Source organism: Haplochromis burtoni, unplaced genomic scaffold (assembly GCF_018398535.1).
Source record: "Haplochromis burtoni strain Fernald_Lab_line unplaced genomic scaffold, NCSU_Asbu1 Contig_109, whole genome shotgun sequence".
Taxonomy (NCBI): Eukaryota; Metazoa; Chordata; class Actinopteri; order Cichliformes; family Cichlidae; genus Haplochromis; species Haplochromis burtoni.
This window is the reverse complement of record NW_024582470.1, coordinates 498041-517028: the sequence shown is the minus strand read 5'-3', so window position 1 is coordinate 517028 and position 18988 is coordinate 498041. Positions and strand designations below refer to the sequence as shown.

At 41.6% G+C, this 18988-nt stretch overlaps 1 protein-coding gene across 4 annotated transcripts in view; it reads right to left on the bottom strand.

Annotated features, from left to right (window-relative positions):
* Window positions 1-18988, bottom strand: part of dclk1a (doublecortin-like kinase 1a) — a 47804-nt gene that overhangs the window by 6987 nt on the left and 21829 nt on the right. Inside the window, exons 1-5 of one of the 4 annotated variants that reach the window (XM_014335423.2) lie at window positions 10364-10530; window positions 9009-9103; window positions 1664-1745; window positions 843-1015; window positions 88-207 (exon numbers count right to left, since the gene is read on the bottom strand). In XM_014335423.2, coding sequence (XP_014190909.1) covers window positions 88-207; window positions 843-1015; window positions 1664-1745; window positions 9009-9103; window positions 10364-10379 — 486 coding nt within the window. In that variant the 5' untranslated portion in view covers window positions 10380-10530. Of the gene's footprint in view, window positions 1-87; window positions 208-842; window positions 1016-1663; window positions 1746-5944; window positions 8897-9008; window positions 9104-10363; window positions 10531-18988 lie in introns of those variants that run through there. The other 3 variants (XM_014335422.2, XM_014335421.2, XM_042223344.1) reach the window with 3 other exon arrangements.

The following is an 18988-nucleotide window of genomic DNA, read 5'->3' as shown; positions in this document are numbered from 1 at the left end:
GCTTGGCAAAATGTCCCTGCTCGTTCCTAACTGGAGCAGATGGTGCACAAACTCATAAAGTAACAGTGTGCAAACATGGCCACACACCTTGACCAACTCCATGACCAGGTAGAGCTCGTTGTAAGTGTCAAACTCCTCGATGAGTAAGACGATATTTGGATGTTTGACCCGGCGAAGTATGGCCACCTCGTTCTGGATCATGTGCTCCTGGTAAAAAGAAGTTCAGGTGTTCAGCCAAGTGGAAGACATTCAGTAAAGGAATCAAGAGTAGCCTGACATTTAGAAGATTTTCATTTTATGTATGTCACACCTTTGTTGGTGCCTCTCTACAGCAACTCAGTAGCACCCTGGAGTACATTTCTACATCCTTCCCATAAAGGTTGCACATTAACCCGAAGATATCAGCGGGTCTTTAAGCAAAACAGGGATATTACTCTAAAAATGCAAAATATTCTTTTATGGGTGGGAAAAAAATGAGCTATCTAAACTGAATTTCAATTCAATTCAGTTTTTTCAAATGATGCCAAATCACAACAATAGTTAAAGGCCCTTTTAACTGTAAGGTAAAGACTCCACAACAGTCCAAAGAAAACAGAGAAAACGCCAACAATCACATGACCTCCTTTGAGCAAACGTGTTGGTGACAGTGGGAAGGAAAAACTCCCTTTTAACAGGAAGAAAGTTCCAGGCTCAAGAAGGGGCGGCCATCTGCCTCACCCGGATGGGGTGAAAGGAGGAAGAATTTATCCTCTGAAGTTAGGATTATGTGGAGCTTTAGCCTTCTTGACGTGTCAGTACAATTTTTGCCTTTTTTGGGTCGTATTCGGTGGATGTTTGTTTACCTTGCCTCTGCATTTGCCCTTGTTGATGATCTTCAGAGCGTACTCTCGTCCTGTGGAGTGCTCCGTGCATTCCCGGACGACTGCAAAATTCCCATCTCCTAACATTCGCCCCACCTTGTAACGGTCTGATATGTAGGACGGCACAGCTGGAACCTCATTGACTAGAACTTCAGCTGCAGAGAAGAAGCACTGGTTTTTAGAGGGAACATAAACTGGTTTACACAGTTTAGCACCATAGAATATACACAGATATATGCTGAGGAAGCTATGATGTCTGATTATCAACTGTTGTCTAACCAGTCTCTTCAAGACATAAAGGTAGATTTAAAAACCTTCACAATTAAACAAACTGTAATATGATTGCAGACTTGAAATGTAAAAATAAGCAAATAGCAGAAACCTTTTAAATCTAAAAGATTCATATTTTTACAGCCAGTGAGGTCTGCAATTACATCACACAGAAGACTTTTTTGTTTATAAATCAAGATGCAAATAGGCATGATTTGTCGATGCTCAGCTAAGTGTTAATGAGTCTCATGAATCTGTTTAAAAGATCTATAAGGGGGGAAAAAAGGTCCTCTGGATACTTTTTTAAAAAAATAAATAAAATCAAAGATGAAAATGTCACATATGAGACCAAAAATCCTCCAGCCTTTCAAAGCAGTGTCACAGAGAGGTGAGTAAGACAGCATAAGAGCGGAAAGTTGCCGTAAGCATCGTGTACTAATCATGCTATGCAGGCAAGGGACGCGTCAAAGGTCACGCGCATGATTCAGACATTCATGATATTTGCAAGCACAAAGCAAGCTTTTTTTCCTCACCTTCAGGAACGAGTCCATCACCATCTTCCACTGGGCTCGAACCTTTAGTGGAAGACAGAGAGGTGGAAGAACCCTGGGACCCCTGCAGAGAAAGGAACAGGGTAGAGAGCAGGATGAAAAGGGGTTTATTACTAATCTGCGGCATTACCCAAAATAGTTTGCAATCCATAATCACGATAAAAAAAACCCAGACAAACACAATCACAGTCCCTTCTGCTACAGTCCTAGCCAAAACAAATATGTATGTTCAAAAATAGACAAAGGAACACTGTGTAACCCGCCTTATCCTCACAACAGCCCTACTGCTGTGGCTGTGTTTGCGCATCTTTCTGATGTAATGCCCTGTGCTGTGTCTATACTGTACTCATGAAAAAAAAAATCTGAAAACGAGTCCGAACAGACTTACTTGATCTGCATATAAGCCAGCAACCCCCCTATGTGTGTCTATATCATAGAGACGATTGCATCCAAATAAGCTCCTTTCCATTCACCTCACAACTGGAAGTAATTCTTCCCTGTTTTCTCACTCCTTACGATTACCTTTAATAAATCATAAAAACATGGGCTCCGGTGACAGATGCCTTTCATCTGGATAGTAAGTGGGGGGTCATTAAATTGAAAGAGAGAGGATGAGAAGAGGCGTCTGCATCTATCTATCTAAAGACAAAAACTCATTATGCCCTCCACCTTGTAACCTTCTGTCTGGTTGTCATGGAAGCAACAAGGATGGAGAGTATCTAGTCGGGACTGTAAATGGGAATCTACCCCTCTTGTATTTCTGTGTCTGTTCCACTCCTGTGCACCTTTCTCTTCTCCTCGCTGCCAAACTCTGTTGTTTTGCTTCAGTCTTTTACTGCACTAGAAGACTTTCATCCTGTTTCGTTTGGAAGGTGGCGTTTTTCACGTGTTCGGTGGATTTTACCACCTTCTTTACTCTTTACTAATCTCTCCTCTGCTCAAATCCGTTCTCGTGGCTTACAGTCAGTCTTCGGGGTTGGGGCGTTTCCAGTGCTTGAATAAATCCACTAGCTGCAGCTGGAAGACGCAGGCTGGCCAGTGATGGCAACACGCACCATTGCAGTTCCTCTAAAATATAAGTGGAGCAACGTTGCCACTGTGCATTATTAACAAGTGCAGTTTGCTCTGTAGATGGTCTGTGTCTGTGAGCGTCATGCATGACTCAACTACATAATTATGGACGACCTCTCCAGGACATGACACATTTTTCCCATTACATGTGTAGCCAGATGTATTTTGCTGCTTTCCGTTGTATAACAATCGCTCATCAATAATCCCTTTCACCGTAATAGACTGCTGCCTGCTAAGCTTCACATTTGCTCTTTCAAGTCACTGAGCTGGATCTGCTGTCTGTGATTTTGTTTGATAATTAATATTGGACTTGGACCCTATTGTTCAAACACAGTGACTTCTGGCTCCAAAAATTGACAACATGACGATATCCTTAAAATCAAAACTGAGTCTTAAAGATATGTTTAAACTCTGTGGGTGATGTCACGGCGTTTAATTCCATCTTTTACATACAGTCTGTGATTAAAAGCTCAGAAAAGAACATTTGTGTGTGATCTTGAATGTCTTTTTTTTAAGTGAAAGAGAAATGTCCTAAGCATTTGTAAATCCCGGGGAGCTTGCTGTCCTGGCAGACTGGGATAAAAGCCATGCCTGTAATGACTTGGATCTGAAAACTATTTGCAGAGCTGATCTGCCCTGTATCTCTGCCACAGTAGCTGTCTGCTCTTTTACTCATCTCAGCTGCTGTGACCTGAAAACCACGTAGGTAAATGTAGCTGTGAGTCAGGCTCAGTTTGGTTTATGTAATGTTGTTGTTGGCTGGGCACTCATCCCGGAACAAGAAAACCCACTTAATACCCATAAAGCCAATGACCCTCCTGTGCTTTATCTCAAAAAACATCCTTATTCTGTTCTTTTATTTTCTCATCCCAACTCGGATATTTACCTCTCTTGTGCTCTTATCGCACATCCAGTGCTGTCCTCAGCTCGCTTTCTCATTTTGAACTCCTTTCTCTCTCTCTCTCTCTCTCTCTCTAGCTCTCTCTCTCTCTCTCTCTCTCCTTTCTCTCTCTCTCGCTTCCTGCCACTGAGGGAAACAAAATACTGTTGCTATGGAAACTGCTCACAGACAGGAGAACAGCAGCTTCCAGTGTAGAGACGGTAGCCTATATATGGGCACTTCCTGTCTGCGGGCTGAGAGATAGGTTCAGCCTTCTATGAAATTTGAGTCTCTCGTTTCTGTGTGGAAAACGATGAGACAGATGGGGTGACAGACAGAGTGGGAAACACAGAGAAAGACAGAGAGAGGGAGAGAGGGAGAGAGGTGGAGTGATGAAGCAGCAGAGAAATGTATGGAGTCTGGTCTGGCTGATATTGATCATGAGATTTGGCAGGAACTGTCTTGTTATTGTTAGACACTCCAGCTTTCTCCCTGTTGCACAATACACTATTCCTAGCTCTACATCTCTACACCTTTTCTGTAACTATGACTCACAACGACACTGACAAACCTTTTACATCATGACTGGAGCCACTGCTCTTCAGACCTGCGAGGGCAACACTCAGCAACTGCATACTGATCAGCTCATAAATAGGAATTAAACAGGATGTCCACAGTTGACCTTAAATGTGGAGCATCATCTCAGAAGTAGGTTTGCAGCAGAAAGAAAGAATCATTCATTCCGCGGCTGGAAAGGAAATCTGTCAACTGTAGAGCCGAGCATTAAAAAATGCACCACACATTTACATAACCAACTTAAGCGTAATGCCAGCTTTGTCCTTCAAGCCTCTGTTTGAATCTGATTACAGCACACATAACGAGGCTTTCTTGGTCTCTGTCCCTCAGGCTGCCAGAGCCAGACCTCTTATTTTTGCTTTCCCTGTCAGGCAATATCCAGCAGAAGCAAGATTTATTAGTGTTTACTTTGGTGGTAAAAATCGAATAAGATTTGATGCTAATGGGACTTTTTTCCTTCTTGTCGTTCCTCAAGAACACAGGGTACGGGAGACGGACAGAAAACATAATCTACTTGACTTTCATGAAAAGATCAAAACCATTTGGGGGATTCTGTCTTTCTGCTCTGCCAGTTGGACACAGTGAAGGTTCCTAATCACAATCCGTATGGACTCCAATCCCAGGAAATCACAGAAACGTGATTAAATACTTCAGGGAAAATTAAAGAAGGGAAGAAGGGGAGATTTAGGCTGCCCCGCCCATATATATATGAAATTGAGAGTAAAAGCAGTGAGCAATGAAAGATAACTGCTCCTCTGAGACTGTTTGTGTTGTAATAGCTGTTCTGCTCTGCTGAATGCCCACAGCAGGCAGGTTTAACAAAGGAGAAGCACTGATAAATGTGCTACAGAAGAAAATCGCCATCCCCACGGCTGTACTGATGGAACATGAGGAACATGAGTGACGGTGTCGAGTTAAGAGAATAAAGACCACGAAATGAAAATGAAATGACAATGAATTTAATGAGGACGTCAACAAATGAAAATGAACACATTTAGCAAACAAAAACAAAAATGAGCCAAAAAGAGAGAGCAGCATCGCACGATGGAACCACGACAACATGTCGATAATTGACATGTTTACAAAAATCCGCATTAATGGAAAAAGCCAAAATTATCATCAAGCCTTTTTAGATGCGAGTGCTATTTGAATCATTAGTGAGTAATTTGGATAACTGATGTTTTTCTGTGGTTGTTGTTTTTGTGCGTGTGACAAACAAACAAAAGACAAAAAATGATTCTTGAAAAAAAGGCAAAAAACACTCTTCCGGGTCAGTCCACCGTGTGATGCGGCCGGTCTCTTTGACAGTCACAGAAACAAGCCAACTAATGACATCAAACACAACACATAAGAAATATATTACAACCAAAAATAACAAATACAATCTTCAGCAACAATACACTCGTGGGAATGAGATGAGACATTTATAAGAAGTTCACGATGCGCACTTTCTGCTTCAGTCGGCACTCTTCCTTTCACACATACTCGCACACAAATAATTTCAAAATGAATCACCCGACACATAACGTGAACGCTGAGAATGAGAGACGGAGCATGCAATTCAACAGATTACGGATGTGAATGGATGAACGGTGAGAGGAGGATGAAGGTGATACTACAGATAACAATTAGCACTCTGTTTCTCTTAGACTCTCCTAAATGCATCACAGCTGCTGCGACACAGACCTTCTGTTAGTGTCGCCTTCGATCTGTCACTCTCTCCTCTTAATGCATTGTCTTTTTTTGTATGTTTATTTGTTTTCACACCAAATGGAGCGGACAGACTGCGAAGAGCGCTGACCTCGGTGGCACATTGAATTATGCCTCAGAGCTGATATTGACAGAAAACACTGTTGTGGGTGCGTGCCTGTGTGGAATAATGTGTCTATAGATCTTATATGAAAATAAAACTAATACGGAAATTTAGGATGCTCTCAGTGCTTTCACTGAGGCAAGCGGCCTTGAAAAGCTCATAAGAAGTGCAAAGTGGAAGGGCGGGGGGACGGCGGGCAGGGGGACGATTTTGTGAATGTAGACCAGACTTTCATGCGTCGCTTGACAATTAGTAAAAATGGGTCACAGAGAGCATCAAATTCGCAAAAAAAAAAAAAACACCACACAAAATGTGTAAGTGTGCATGAAGCTACTGTGCACAAATTTTCTGTACAAAAGTGTTCCACTGAAGTGTGCACGAACATGAAAGTTACTATGCATGCACCTTCTTCTGAAGACGTGTGCATGCAATGGTGCAATGCTATGCTTGTAGTCTCTGCTTGGGGAAATAGGTTGTGATGGTCCTAGATGTGCTAGCAACCTACTTCAAGCAGCAAAGTGCCTTTAAGTGTTTAAATGCATGGTCCAGCGAGGTGAACTGTTAAATACAGCACTCGCAGTAGGTCACTGAGCCCCTGTGGCTGCTTAGGAAATAGATTTTTCATTCTTTTATTTGTTACATTTAACTTGCATTTTACCACCTAAACCTCATATCTGTGTTATTTTAGCCACTCTAAGCCTCAGATTGCTCTTCAGGGTTGGTAATGTTACTTGCTAGTTTTAAAGGGGTGCAGAGTTGTAATTATTCGTGCGGGTTTACACGCAAATCACAAAGAAGGAGAGGAGGAAATGTGCAAATTAGGGTCTTGGACTTATTGCCTCCTTCTCAAAGAAGATTAAATAACATTTATAAGAGAGATGATGGAATATAATTTCTCCCCATGAGGTTAATACCCTTTGATATGGGGAGGCGAGAGGGAGGGGGTGGGTGTGAGAATGACTGGGAAACGACTGTAAAAGAGAAATTAGAAGGTGTCGGGGAGGGAAGGGACAGGGACAGGGAGGAAATCTGTAACAGGGTAGGTAGAAGAAGTAAGAAGTGGAGAGGAGAATTACATCGTAATATGGCTGAAGAGCGTGGAGCTGCAGAGTGGAAGGAAGAGATAATGGCCTGTGAGGCTTCTTCCCCTCCTTACAGCAGTCAAGCCATCGCGAGCTTGCTGCAGAGGCTGGAATAATCCCTCTTTGAGAAACAGACACTCAACTAGAATGTAACTGCTGCAACAGTGAGCTCTGAAATGGGCTAGAAAAGAAGGTTTAAGGAGGTTACGAAAACCAAAGGATAGGTGGTGTGTTTGCGTTTATAGCACTGGATTTTCATATTGTGGAAGAGGCAGAAAGTGGGCGGGGTCATTTTCTACAATGACTGCCCCACATTTATTTAACCAGAGCAAAGAACATAGAAAGGGAGGTAGAGCTTATAAATGTGCGCACGAGCCAGAACATTTCCTCTCAACACTGTAAACTATAATGACCCAGTTCCATAATTCAGATGAATGTGGAAGCCCTGTTATAGCTACAGCTCATAGCTGATCTGTTATCCTGGGTTACCTTCAGATTGCGTCAATATAACTTCTCACTGATGGATTCAGACTCTCTTCCATTCATCTATGTTTCCCGATTCACGGAAAATAGCACAGGAAAATCCAAGGAATGGACTCTTTAACCTACGCTGACTGAGGATACGGTCATGCATGAACACACACACACACTCACACGCACTCACACGCACACACACGCACACACACGCACACACATACTTATATAAAAGGTAATGACCCCCTCTGCTTTCCTCCCATAAAATCCGCCTGTGTAAATAAATAGTTGCAACATACATCATAGCTGCATCCCTGCAGTCAGGCAGAACGTGCAGTGAGTTTTAATCAGTGCGCATTAGAAACACACGAAACCTGCGAGTAGAAGCCTATGTGGATACACATGTATCTGTATTTCGGTATTCTAGAGGCTGAGGTGAACTGAGCTAGCGAGTGTTTGTTTAGGAGGGAGAAGACACTAAAACAGCAGTCGGCTTAAGCGCAAATTTAAGAGATGCTGTCAGAAAGCTGAGTGATTGGGATTGGAGCTGTTCTTAAAAGCTCACCCACATCACTGTCAAAGACTGGATTAACAAATACTTTGATATAAGCATCTACACACACGCGCGCGCACAGTGTACACGAAGTCGAGATATTTCATTCGAAGTTTTCCCTTTGAGTTGCATGCTCCTGCTCTGCACAGCAGTAATTTTATTTGTTAGCTACAGAAAACAGACTGCTATTAAGGTACTTTAACAGGCATACATGACAAAAAAGGGCTTAAATAATCAAATAGACTAGTATAAAATGTATTTCTACATCATTTACACAACTCGACATGTACAAAATAATGTGACTTGATTAAAAAAACAAAAGAAATTCTATATCAGAAGTGTGTACTGATTGCATCTTTTTGCTGAAAGATGGTCAAATGCAATGCAATGCCCAGCAGGTGAAGAAGGATGCAATCCAATTTCTGGAAATTAAAAACACACTGCAGACTGGGGCAGACTGCCAATCAGCCAGTCTCATCTTTATATCAGATACTGCACAATTTACCGACTGACAGATCAGGTGTTCTCAACAGGTCAGTGTTAACGTTATTCAGTGCTGAGCCACCAAAGGCAGACAGAGTTCTTTATGAGGGACAGAATATGTGCTATAATATCCAAATGAAATGAACATTTGCCTTGCTGGAAGCCCAGAGCAGCACTGGGTGAGGTCTGAAATACTAAAGATGCTGGGAAGTTGTGCTTTCTTCATAATCTAGTGATTCTAAGATGTAGTCGGCCTATGCTCAGTCCCGGCTTTGTCCATTTCCTGAGAAAATAGAATAATTGTGTTATAAGTTTTGTGATTTGGAGTCACTAAATGCTACGGGCTGACTCTTAGTGCGTGCTTTGCGAGCGTGCTCGTGTATTCCCATTCTTACCCTGCGTCGGCTAAGGCTGCCTGGACTGGTTGGGGATGGGCTGGGAGATTTTCCCGAATGAGGAGTTGACAGCTGACTGGCCGGCGTCCCGTTCACTGGAGGGAGAAAAGAAAGGAGAGAAAAAACGGAGCAGGATGGATGAGAGTGGAGCGACCACTTTAAAAAAACAAATAAACAAACAAAAAAAACACATAAATATTGTAATAGATGACTCCTTAAATGCAAATGCCTATTTTTTTAGAACAGCTATATTAGTGTCTAGCAACAGCCTACACTTCCGCCCTCAGCATCTCTCCATTAACATGAATGAGGCAGAGGAAGAGGAGAGCAAGGGAGAGAGTGAGGGAGAAAGATAAAGAAGAGCACCGAAGTCCACACTAGTTTTTTTTTTTCTTTTTTCAGTCTAACAAAACAAACCCAGCAACAGCATCTCATTAAACAAGAACATACATTAATCAACCTCGCACACCAATCCTGTGTGCAGTTTGGCAGGGGGAGAAAAAGAAAAATCCAGGAGCATCATTAACCGGCAAAAAACCCACCAGCCTGTATTTCATCTTACTGAAAACATGACTTATTGTTTCTTGGCAACAAGAGGCTGCTTGGAGAATACAAAAACGGTCAGAGACGCAACTGAGTTCAGCTGAAGGCATATGTCATCTTCCTGAAGAGATTCAGAGCAGAATTCAGAAAACACTACAAGACTTAATACAAACACCCCTTTTTAAAAAATGCGGTTTAATTTCCTTTCTATGGCTGCCAGCACTGAGCTCTGTTTATATTGGCATTGAGATATAAAGAGCTCCAGCATGTAAAGAGTTCCTATTATTTGTAACGTTCACCTAAATACAATTTCAGCCCAGCTCACAAGTCTGTGTATTTCCTGCTGAGATCAAAGAACTTTCTGAATTATTCAAGACAAAGGAGGAAAGCACGAAAGAGACTAAGATATAACATCTGCCGCTGTATCACACGTATCATCGCCATCATCATCATCATCATTATCATCATTAAAACATAAAAAAATAAAGAAACCCTTCTCCTAAAGCTCTTCATTGATGAAATTCAACATCACGGCATTACGCACACAGGCAGACACTCCTCCTGGTTACACAACAAAAGCATTAACATTTTAACGGCAGCTCTCACTGACCTCTTACCAGAAAAATCCCTACACGACACTTTACAAAGTCAGCAGCTTGGCATGTGTTGCGGTGACACGGCGGACACAATCAGAGGTGTCCAAAAATGATCCGATCCAGGGACAATTAAAGTTTTACGTTACCCGGGGAAATGGTATTATAAAAGCTGCATGCATTACAGGGGTTTATTTCCTGGATGGGATGGTTTCCTACCTTCCACTTCCAGCATGATGAAAAGCACAGTGATAATCCAAAATGGGATAAAGAGAGGAGGAGGAAGAACAGCACCTTTGTACTCGCTCCGTCCGAGTGTGATAATAAACTGTGGTGAATGGGAGAGACGGAGCAGGGCTGTAGTGTACTACACAGAGAGGCGGAGAGGCTGCTTGCGCAAACTCTGACGCGCACCAGTGAGCAGAGACAGAGAGAGAGAGAGAGAGAGAGAGAGAGAGAGAGAGAGAGAGAGAGGAGGGGGGTGTAGTACAAAAAAATGACATCTATATTTTAAATATCTATCCACTGGCCTCCTTGCTTATATGAGACAAGCTGAGAAAGGGGCGGATTAGAACTGATAATATAACTAATGCAGTAGATATAGATCCAACCAAGGAGGCTGTAATGCTCAGGAGCAGCCTGTCCTACTTTAAGAGCTTTACACTTCCTCATGGAAACATCCTCAGGAAAAATCAAGAACAATAATTCTTCTATTTATTAGAAGTCTCACCCAAAGCAGCAGCCATTGCACCAGCGTCCTCTGCATGTCTTTAGGTTTTATCATTCCTCAAGTTACATGGCCAAACTAGAGGATACTGCAAACAAGATTCACCCAGACCTACTGGAGCTATTTACTAATTTTGGCTGTAAATGAAAAAAATAAAATCTCATCCTTCAGGAAGCATTTGAATTTTCTCTCTAGCCCAGACTGGTTGAGGAGTTACAGCAAGGTGACACACAGATGATGAAATCTCTTTCTATCAGTGTTCAGCTAGCAGTGCCTTATGAATGCCTTGTGCTACTATGATACATTAAATATCTCCGTAAAGCTCGTCTTATCTACTTTCAGAAACCGTTTGAGTTTTGTCTCAACAATAACAGGATTATGGTCATTTAAAAAGTGCTTGTAAAATGGGCCCACCTTAGGCTAAATGTTGAAACAACTCCACCACAAAAGCTCTGGAAGACTTTCTGGTAAGACCAGTTAATGGAGAAGTTTGTGGTTGTGATACACAGGCAGGTTTTTTTCTCCCAGTATGTGTCGCCAGGTTGTAAAGCAAACGGTTCCAAATGAATTCAGTGTAACTTGTTTTCTTTCTAGGTTCATTTTTCCAGCGTGACTCAACATTCACACATGAGGAGATCCACTGTTGGAGTAAGGATACCAATTTGGCCACAATGCAGCCACAAAAAGACGCTGTTTTTCAGCTTCTTTCACACCTACTGTGTTAAATGCAGCAAGTGTTATGCTTAGAAAAAAACAAAAAAAAAAAACCCAACAACAATAATAATAATATTAATGACAAGTGAGATGGGCTAGTATCGAAGATTGAAAAGCACCTCGTGTGCTCCTGTCTCCTGCTGAGTGATGCCCTGATTGATGCACTGGCTGCATATTATGTAAGACTCTTGAAAAAAGAAATAAATAAATAAAAATACAGCCTCAGAGTGAATGTGAAGTATATCCAGGAGATCTGTCACTGCTATTGACGAGCAGTGTGACAGTACAATGTTCATTGTTTAAATAACCCATTACACGGAGCCGACGTAAAGCCTGCAAGTTAATTAAAGTGTTTTCGGTTCCTAAGTAGAAAACAAGACAGCACCGTTCTTCATCTGGGAACTGTAAATTTCTGTGACAGAGCGGACCAAGTATAGACCAACACTGCCTTTCCTCAAGTCGAGACATGAATGCGTCTAAAAATTCAATTTAATCCACACAAGCATAAAATAATGCCTGCTCAATTATGGTACCCAGCAGCAACACATTCAGCTATTACAAGCTGTATGGGTAAACAAGCACAGTGGTTTAAAACTGTTATTTAATAATGTCAGTATAAGAGAAAAATGTGTGATCTTGATTTTCTACATTGTCATCGGCTCACATCCTCCTCCATATGAGGAATTTGGAAGCTTGTGTGTATCCAGCCTTTATTCTTAGATCCAAATATGCACACTCTGTTCTAAAAATTGAATATTTTCAGCATATTTGAGCAAATTCTATAGATAAAATCATGCATGAAGGCAGGTTTTGGGACAACACAGTGAAACATTACAAATTCTCATATGACTCAATTCTCAATTCTCAAATGACATAACAGAAGTCAATAAAAGCACCAGAGCAGCTCTGTTTCATAACACCAAAGCTGCCTGAAATGATGTGTCCTTATGCATTTAGTGCTGTTGTTTTGTATTTGTTGCATCCCCTCTGCTCAAAGTACATTTGGGCCTTTCATGATTGGATTTTTCCAAGCAAGAGATGTGTTGAAGGCTGCAGACATCATGTGTTCACAGTTCAGAAGCTGCCGCTGCCAGCAGGGAATCCTCTCGAGACACCCTGCATTTATTTTTGGGTCAGCTGCCCCAAACACTTCAGCGTGAAGTCTCTCCATTCACGAGGAGCCGCTTATGACGGAAAGCACGAGGTGAGACGCCGAGGCAGCGAGAGAGCGATTCTTCCTGACTACATCTGCACTTCTCAGTTAATTTTAGCTGACATGAGGCATCCGAGGAGAGCCGGGGGACAGATGGTGAAATGGAGGGGAGGGGAAGGAGAAACTATGTATGAGTGCAAAATGTTTTCTCACTTTATTTTGGGTTTGTGTGCTTGTGACATCATCTCAGAGCGACGCTCGAGTGACAATGTCAGCCTGAGAAGCAACAATCTGCCCACACGCCGACACACAACCAAAAGACTAATGCTAAATACGACCACCGTCAATACAAAAGGGGAACGAGGCAGCATCCAAGCGACGCATTAAAATTGCAAGGTTGAATAATTTTAAATGGAATTTGTAACATAACATTTAATTTTCCTTCACTTTGATGCCTTCTCGTTAATTTCAAATTATTCTATTTCTGTGCAATTATGATTCATTGGCGAGACAGAGCATGATTCACCTAACAAACATTCAGCACACAAGTCTCTGAGCTTTGATGTTCTTCGGTACGTACAAGGACGGAGAGTTAAACTTCATCTGTGCTGGGAAGCGGGACGAGAAGTTGTTTGTTCTGCATTGATTCAGCATATTTCTCAGAAGGCTTTCTGTTCATGAAAGAGACCAAAGACAACGTGTTTTTCTAGTCTGATAAAGGAACGCAAAGGCTGCACCATCCTTTTTTTGCTCCATCACATATCCAACATAAATCCGATACTCGACAGAGATGCTTTTACATATATTCCATTCACTTTTGTGTGTTGCAGTTTATATGGAGTATAAGCTCACTGTGAGCAATACACAACTGTGACTGCTTTGTTGATCACTATACAAGCGCTGTTTATCACAAATCCTTAGTGTGAACCTTTTAGATCTAATGCTTATTAAAAATAGAATGATTTTTTTGAATAGCTGCTTTCTTCTGAAAACACAGTAAAATTGTTAAAAAGTTAGGGATTAGTTAAGAAAGCGTTTTTTCAGAGTGAACCAGACTCGTGGTAAATGGACCGATTCTTATATAGAGCTTCTCTACTCTACCGGAGCACTTAAAGTATTTTATACAACATGCCTCATTCACATAAACACTTTCTTCTATGCTTAAGTTCTTTCTTTCTAACATTCACACACATTCATACTCATAGCAACTTGGGGTTAGTATCTTGCATATTTGGCATGCAGACTGGAGCAGCCAGGGATTCTTATCAGTAGATGACCTGCTCCACATACTGCACAGCAGGTCTGTAGAGTAGCTCTACCTAATCGTTTGTTGCCTATTCCCACCACACAAGTCACATAACTTCTCCATCCATCCATTACCTTCTGATTATCTAAAGTTGATAAGATGACAAGACAAACCAGATGAGGTACATAATCTCTCCAGTGAGTTTTGGGTGTCCTCCCAGTGAGGGGTGCCTGGAAAACCTCTAATGGGAATTGCCCAGGAGGCATCCTAACCACCTTCTTTCAGCATGGAAGAGCTTTACTCTGTAGGGTGGCTACATAGTAAACTCATCTTGGCCTCTGAGAACAATGGCCTTAGACTTGGAGGTGCTTACTCTGAACTGGCTACATAAGTTATGAATAAAGGCATTTTCACGCCTATAGCTTGTTTACTGTGGTCCGAATAATTTGATGATTTGTAAACTTGGAGCTTTTCCCCGTGTTTTTTTTTTTTTGTTTGGTTGGGGTTTTTTTATACAGTCTCCTTAATGCCCAGATGTGTCTGGGATGCAAGGAACAAAAGCAAATACAGGAAAAAGGTGCTGTGTCCTGGACTATTGGAGTACACTGAACATTTGCATTTGTTTCACAGTTAGCTGTTAGCTGGTGTAGACTTTTGCACATCTATAGTATCTTGCCGCGTCTCAGAATGCAAAGCACACGGGTTATAGTTTTTTTTTTAGCTATAACTTACAACATACACCTGGTAGCTGGTTGGGATCCTGATTGGATGAGGTTCACACCAAAAACTAACCACTCTGGAGTTCATTTAGAAACGCAACGAGACCAACTCCTCCAAAGGTCTTGCGATCACTGCGTCAACACACCTGCACAAGCGAACCGCACAAAGTCAGAAAACAAACCAGAGTTTGATTTAAACAGACTAAACACCACACCTGTGCCTTATGTGGATACATTTTAAAAGCTCTGATTTCAGTTTGATTCTCCCGATCGCATTCTTTGTCTCCGTATGAGTGTGCGGTTGTCTATAGCTCGATTGTTTTGCTTTTCTGTGCCTCTTTAGTGGTGTCCAGGTCTACCCTGCAAATGTGCAGAATGAGGAGCAGCCAGACACACACAAAGAACACCAGGTGGTGCTTAGCAGCACACGTGTTGTGTTACGTGCACTCACTATCTGGCTTTCACTACCTTGCAGATAATTCTCGCCTCACATCTGCTCTGTGCAGCTCCTCAGGTCCAGCTTATTATATGTGATCAAGAATTTTATGTCTGTGTTGGCTGAAGGGAAAATTAATGTGGGAATTCAAGGCTGTTTTTTCAGCACACCCAAAGACCCGGAGCAAGGTTAAAAACTATAGGAGATCGTCATCATGCACTGACATCATGGATGGAAAAATAACACTTCTACTGTCTGCCAAGAGTCTTTCTGATGTCGAAGTCTTATTTCCACTGTGAAGATGTCCATCCATAACTAACAGCAATATGATCACACAGTGATTTTTGAGTAATTTGTTGCATTTTAACTCTGAGGATTTATTCAACTTTAACTAATACGTTGGGGCACACAGGACTACAATGGAGAAAATTAGCCTTGGCTTTCAAGTGAATGTAACTGCCCAAAATGTGATGTCTTTTATGATGTTTATTTGAAAGACCTAACTCTAATTTGTGTCCTGATATCAGGAGGCTGTGAACTCAAAGCTCAGGAATAGCAGGTTACCGCTCAAAATGTCTCTATTTTGAGAAAATGTGTTGATGATGTAAGATCACATGCTCCCCAGATCTCAGTTTTTGTTATATTTATTCTAATTTAGGACTAAGAATAAGCTTCACGGCTAATTAATCTGTTAATTTCTCTCTTGATTTACTGATTAAATGCTTGTAGTCTATAATTACCCAAAATACTCAAAATTTCCAAAAATCCCAAGTTGACATCTGTAAATAGCAGTCCAATAACCATAACGTGTCCGATCAGAATGATATAAAACAGAGTAAAGAAACACTTGTGATCAAATATTTCAGCAGTAGTAATACTTAAACCTGCAAATTGCACATAGCAAGAGGAGACGGCACACACTGGGAAACTGCACCACTGAACTTGCCTTTAACGCAACACTTTAGATGTAAATAAAGTTTGTAAATAAATACATTGTCTTTATTTTCATTACCAGTGATGAGACCTGATCACAGTAACGCCTATCAAATGTCATTGGACATTGACACAGTCCCCCATTTTCAGACGCTCAAAAGTAATCGAACAAAATAACATGATTTTAAATATAAAGACTGTTTTCAGTGCTTAGATGAAAATCGTGAGTGCCTGAAGTCTAGAAACCACAGATATCACCAAATGCTGTGTTTTCTTTAGACCTTTACATCATCTTCATCATCTCTCTGTCTTCAGTTTTTCTTCAGTAACTGAAAAGCATGCTCTCAAGTCTGAGCAGAGTACAGCCCTGTACGCCTTATCACAGTCCATCTGCTATCATTTCTACCAGCAGTCACATCATCGACACACACTAGTAAACTGGTTTCACTGGCAGACATCCATGCTCATGCCATAACACTGACTCCACCATGTTTGGCAGATACTGTGGATCAGATCATGAGCTATTGTTCTCCTTCTCTTACTTTTCTCCTCCCCAAAGTTCATTTTGGTTTCATCTGTCCAAAGAATTTGCTTCAGAAGTGTGCAGGCTGTTTTGGATGTTTTCTGGCAAAGCCTAACGTGGATGGATGTCTTGCTCTTGAGCCAAACCAGTAGTTTGCACAAGTGTCTGTTTATATTTTTGAAGGTGTCTTTTGATTGTTGACCTTGACAATGATACTCCAATCTCCCCAAGAGTGTTGGTCTTGACTTGGCTTGATGTTATGAAGTTGTTTTTCTTTGGGAACATATTCTCTGATCATCCACTTTAGTTCTCCTCTGTGATCTTTCTGGTCTTTCGGTGTTGCTGAGCTGGCCAGTTCATTCCTTCTTTTTAAGAATGGATCTTTAGACCTCATATTGAGAGGTCCAGTGAACAGCTTCCAAATTCAAATTTTAACACTTGGAATGAGCTCAAGGAATAACAGCAGAACAGGCCTCACATGGCCATTAAACTGCTTGTTAGACGAATGTCCAATTACTTTAGAGCCTCTAAAAATTGGGGACTGTGTATAAAAAAAAGTGATTCCTAAAGAGTTAATGGAATACATTTGCTGAGCCCCTTGAATTAAAGCTGGAAGTCTATGGTTCAGTCACACAGTGATTGTTTGATTTAAACTGTTAGCAGTCGGACGTACCGCCCACGGGACATTGGATGGTTTAGGGGACTAATAGGACTGCTAAGGGGTTAAAATCCACAGAAAACTACAATAATTGTGTCTTTGTCCAAAGAAAATATGAACCTAACTGTACATACAGATTGATAAGTGAATGTGCTCCTGGTTCAGCAGTATCAGCTGTTGTTCACTACTATAACAGAACATGTTGTCCTCAAGGGGAGGGAACACGATGTGCTTTTAACATTTGAATAAAAGAGCAGCAGAAGGTTAGTCAGGGTCAGACAGATTTCCACTGCTGTTTTGTTCCTGACCAACAATGTCTGAGGGAGTAAATGCAAACAGAAAACAGACAACACCAGTCAGGGAATATTTGATGATGTTAAGCAGCGGAAGCAACACCAGAAGGTGAACATTTTGGCGACGTGAAAAAAACGCAGGGACGTTCTGAGTCAGGGCGAGGGCCGAACGTCAGTCAGCTCCTCTCCCCTCTGCAGGCCATTTCACAGGAAGTCCCTGCCATATATGGTTGTCACAGGCCATTGTGTCTGTAGCTACATGCTCCTACTGTGCTATGTTCCCATGGCAACCAAGACGAATCAGTCCCTCCCTCCGCCAGTCTCTTGTTTTCTCTTTCTCTCTCTCTCTCACACACAGACACACACACACACACCAGGATACACCTTTATTCCAGACTTTGCTGCAGCCAGCGAGATCAGATGGTGGTGTATGACTCACTCTCATAACCTTTCCCCAAAGTTTTCAAGCCTTCAGCATCCAGAAGTTTCTCTCCTTACCCCAGCTGTTTACATCCTTCTTCCTATTCAGGTCAACAAAAAATCCAGCAGCAAATGTTCGCGTTCGTTCTGCGTGGTCACGTTACGGTTACGATTTAAGGTTAAAATAATAATAATAATAATAATAATAATAATAATAATAATAATAATAATAATAATAAAGAAATAAATGGTGCCTCTGGACTTCAGCAGCAGGTGGAACAAATTCTTCTTTAGTAGTTTCTGTGTGTTGCATCACCCACTCAATAACCCCCCTACCAAAAAAACCCCCCAATAGGTCTTTATACGCGTACAAATCATAAAATGATTACAGTGTGGAGGAAAAGTTAAGTGCACGGTTGCATAACCAGGCATATTACACACAACCAAAGCTCAAGCTGTGCAATCAGACAATGCCTGATTTTGTTCAAAGCTCTAAACTAATCATCAAGTTCTCGCCAGCTCTGAGACAGACTGAATGAATGTTTGGCCTCTTAAACACACACACACACACACACACACACAACACACACCACACACACACACACACACACACACACACACACACACAGACACACACACAAACAGTTGTGGTGCATTAATTAAAGCTGCATTCATCTATCAGAATGATTGTTTTCACACACGTTTTGTCTGCTGTTATCTCAAAAGGACTTCTAGACAGACTCTCAGGCACAAACAATAAGAGCAGGCACCAGTGCAAGCTTATTACATTTCATTAGTATGTCAGGTGAAGCACGGCTTGTTGGGAGCTGCAGGATTGAGTCACCAGCCCCGTTCATCTTTCCCTCTCATCTTCACTCCTTCCACCCTCCCTCTCTCTCTCTTTTTGTTGTTGCTTTTTACCTCTCTCATCCCTGTTTGCCTTTTTCTCTCCTCCCTTGTGAAAACATTCTCATTTGAATTCACATTCAAGCAGCAAGGCGCAGCTCACATATGTACGCCGC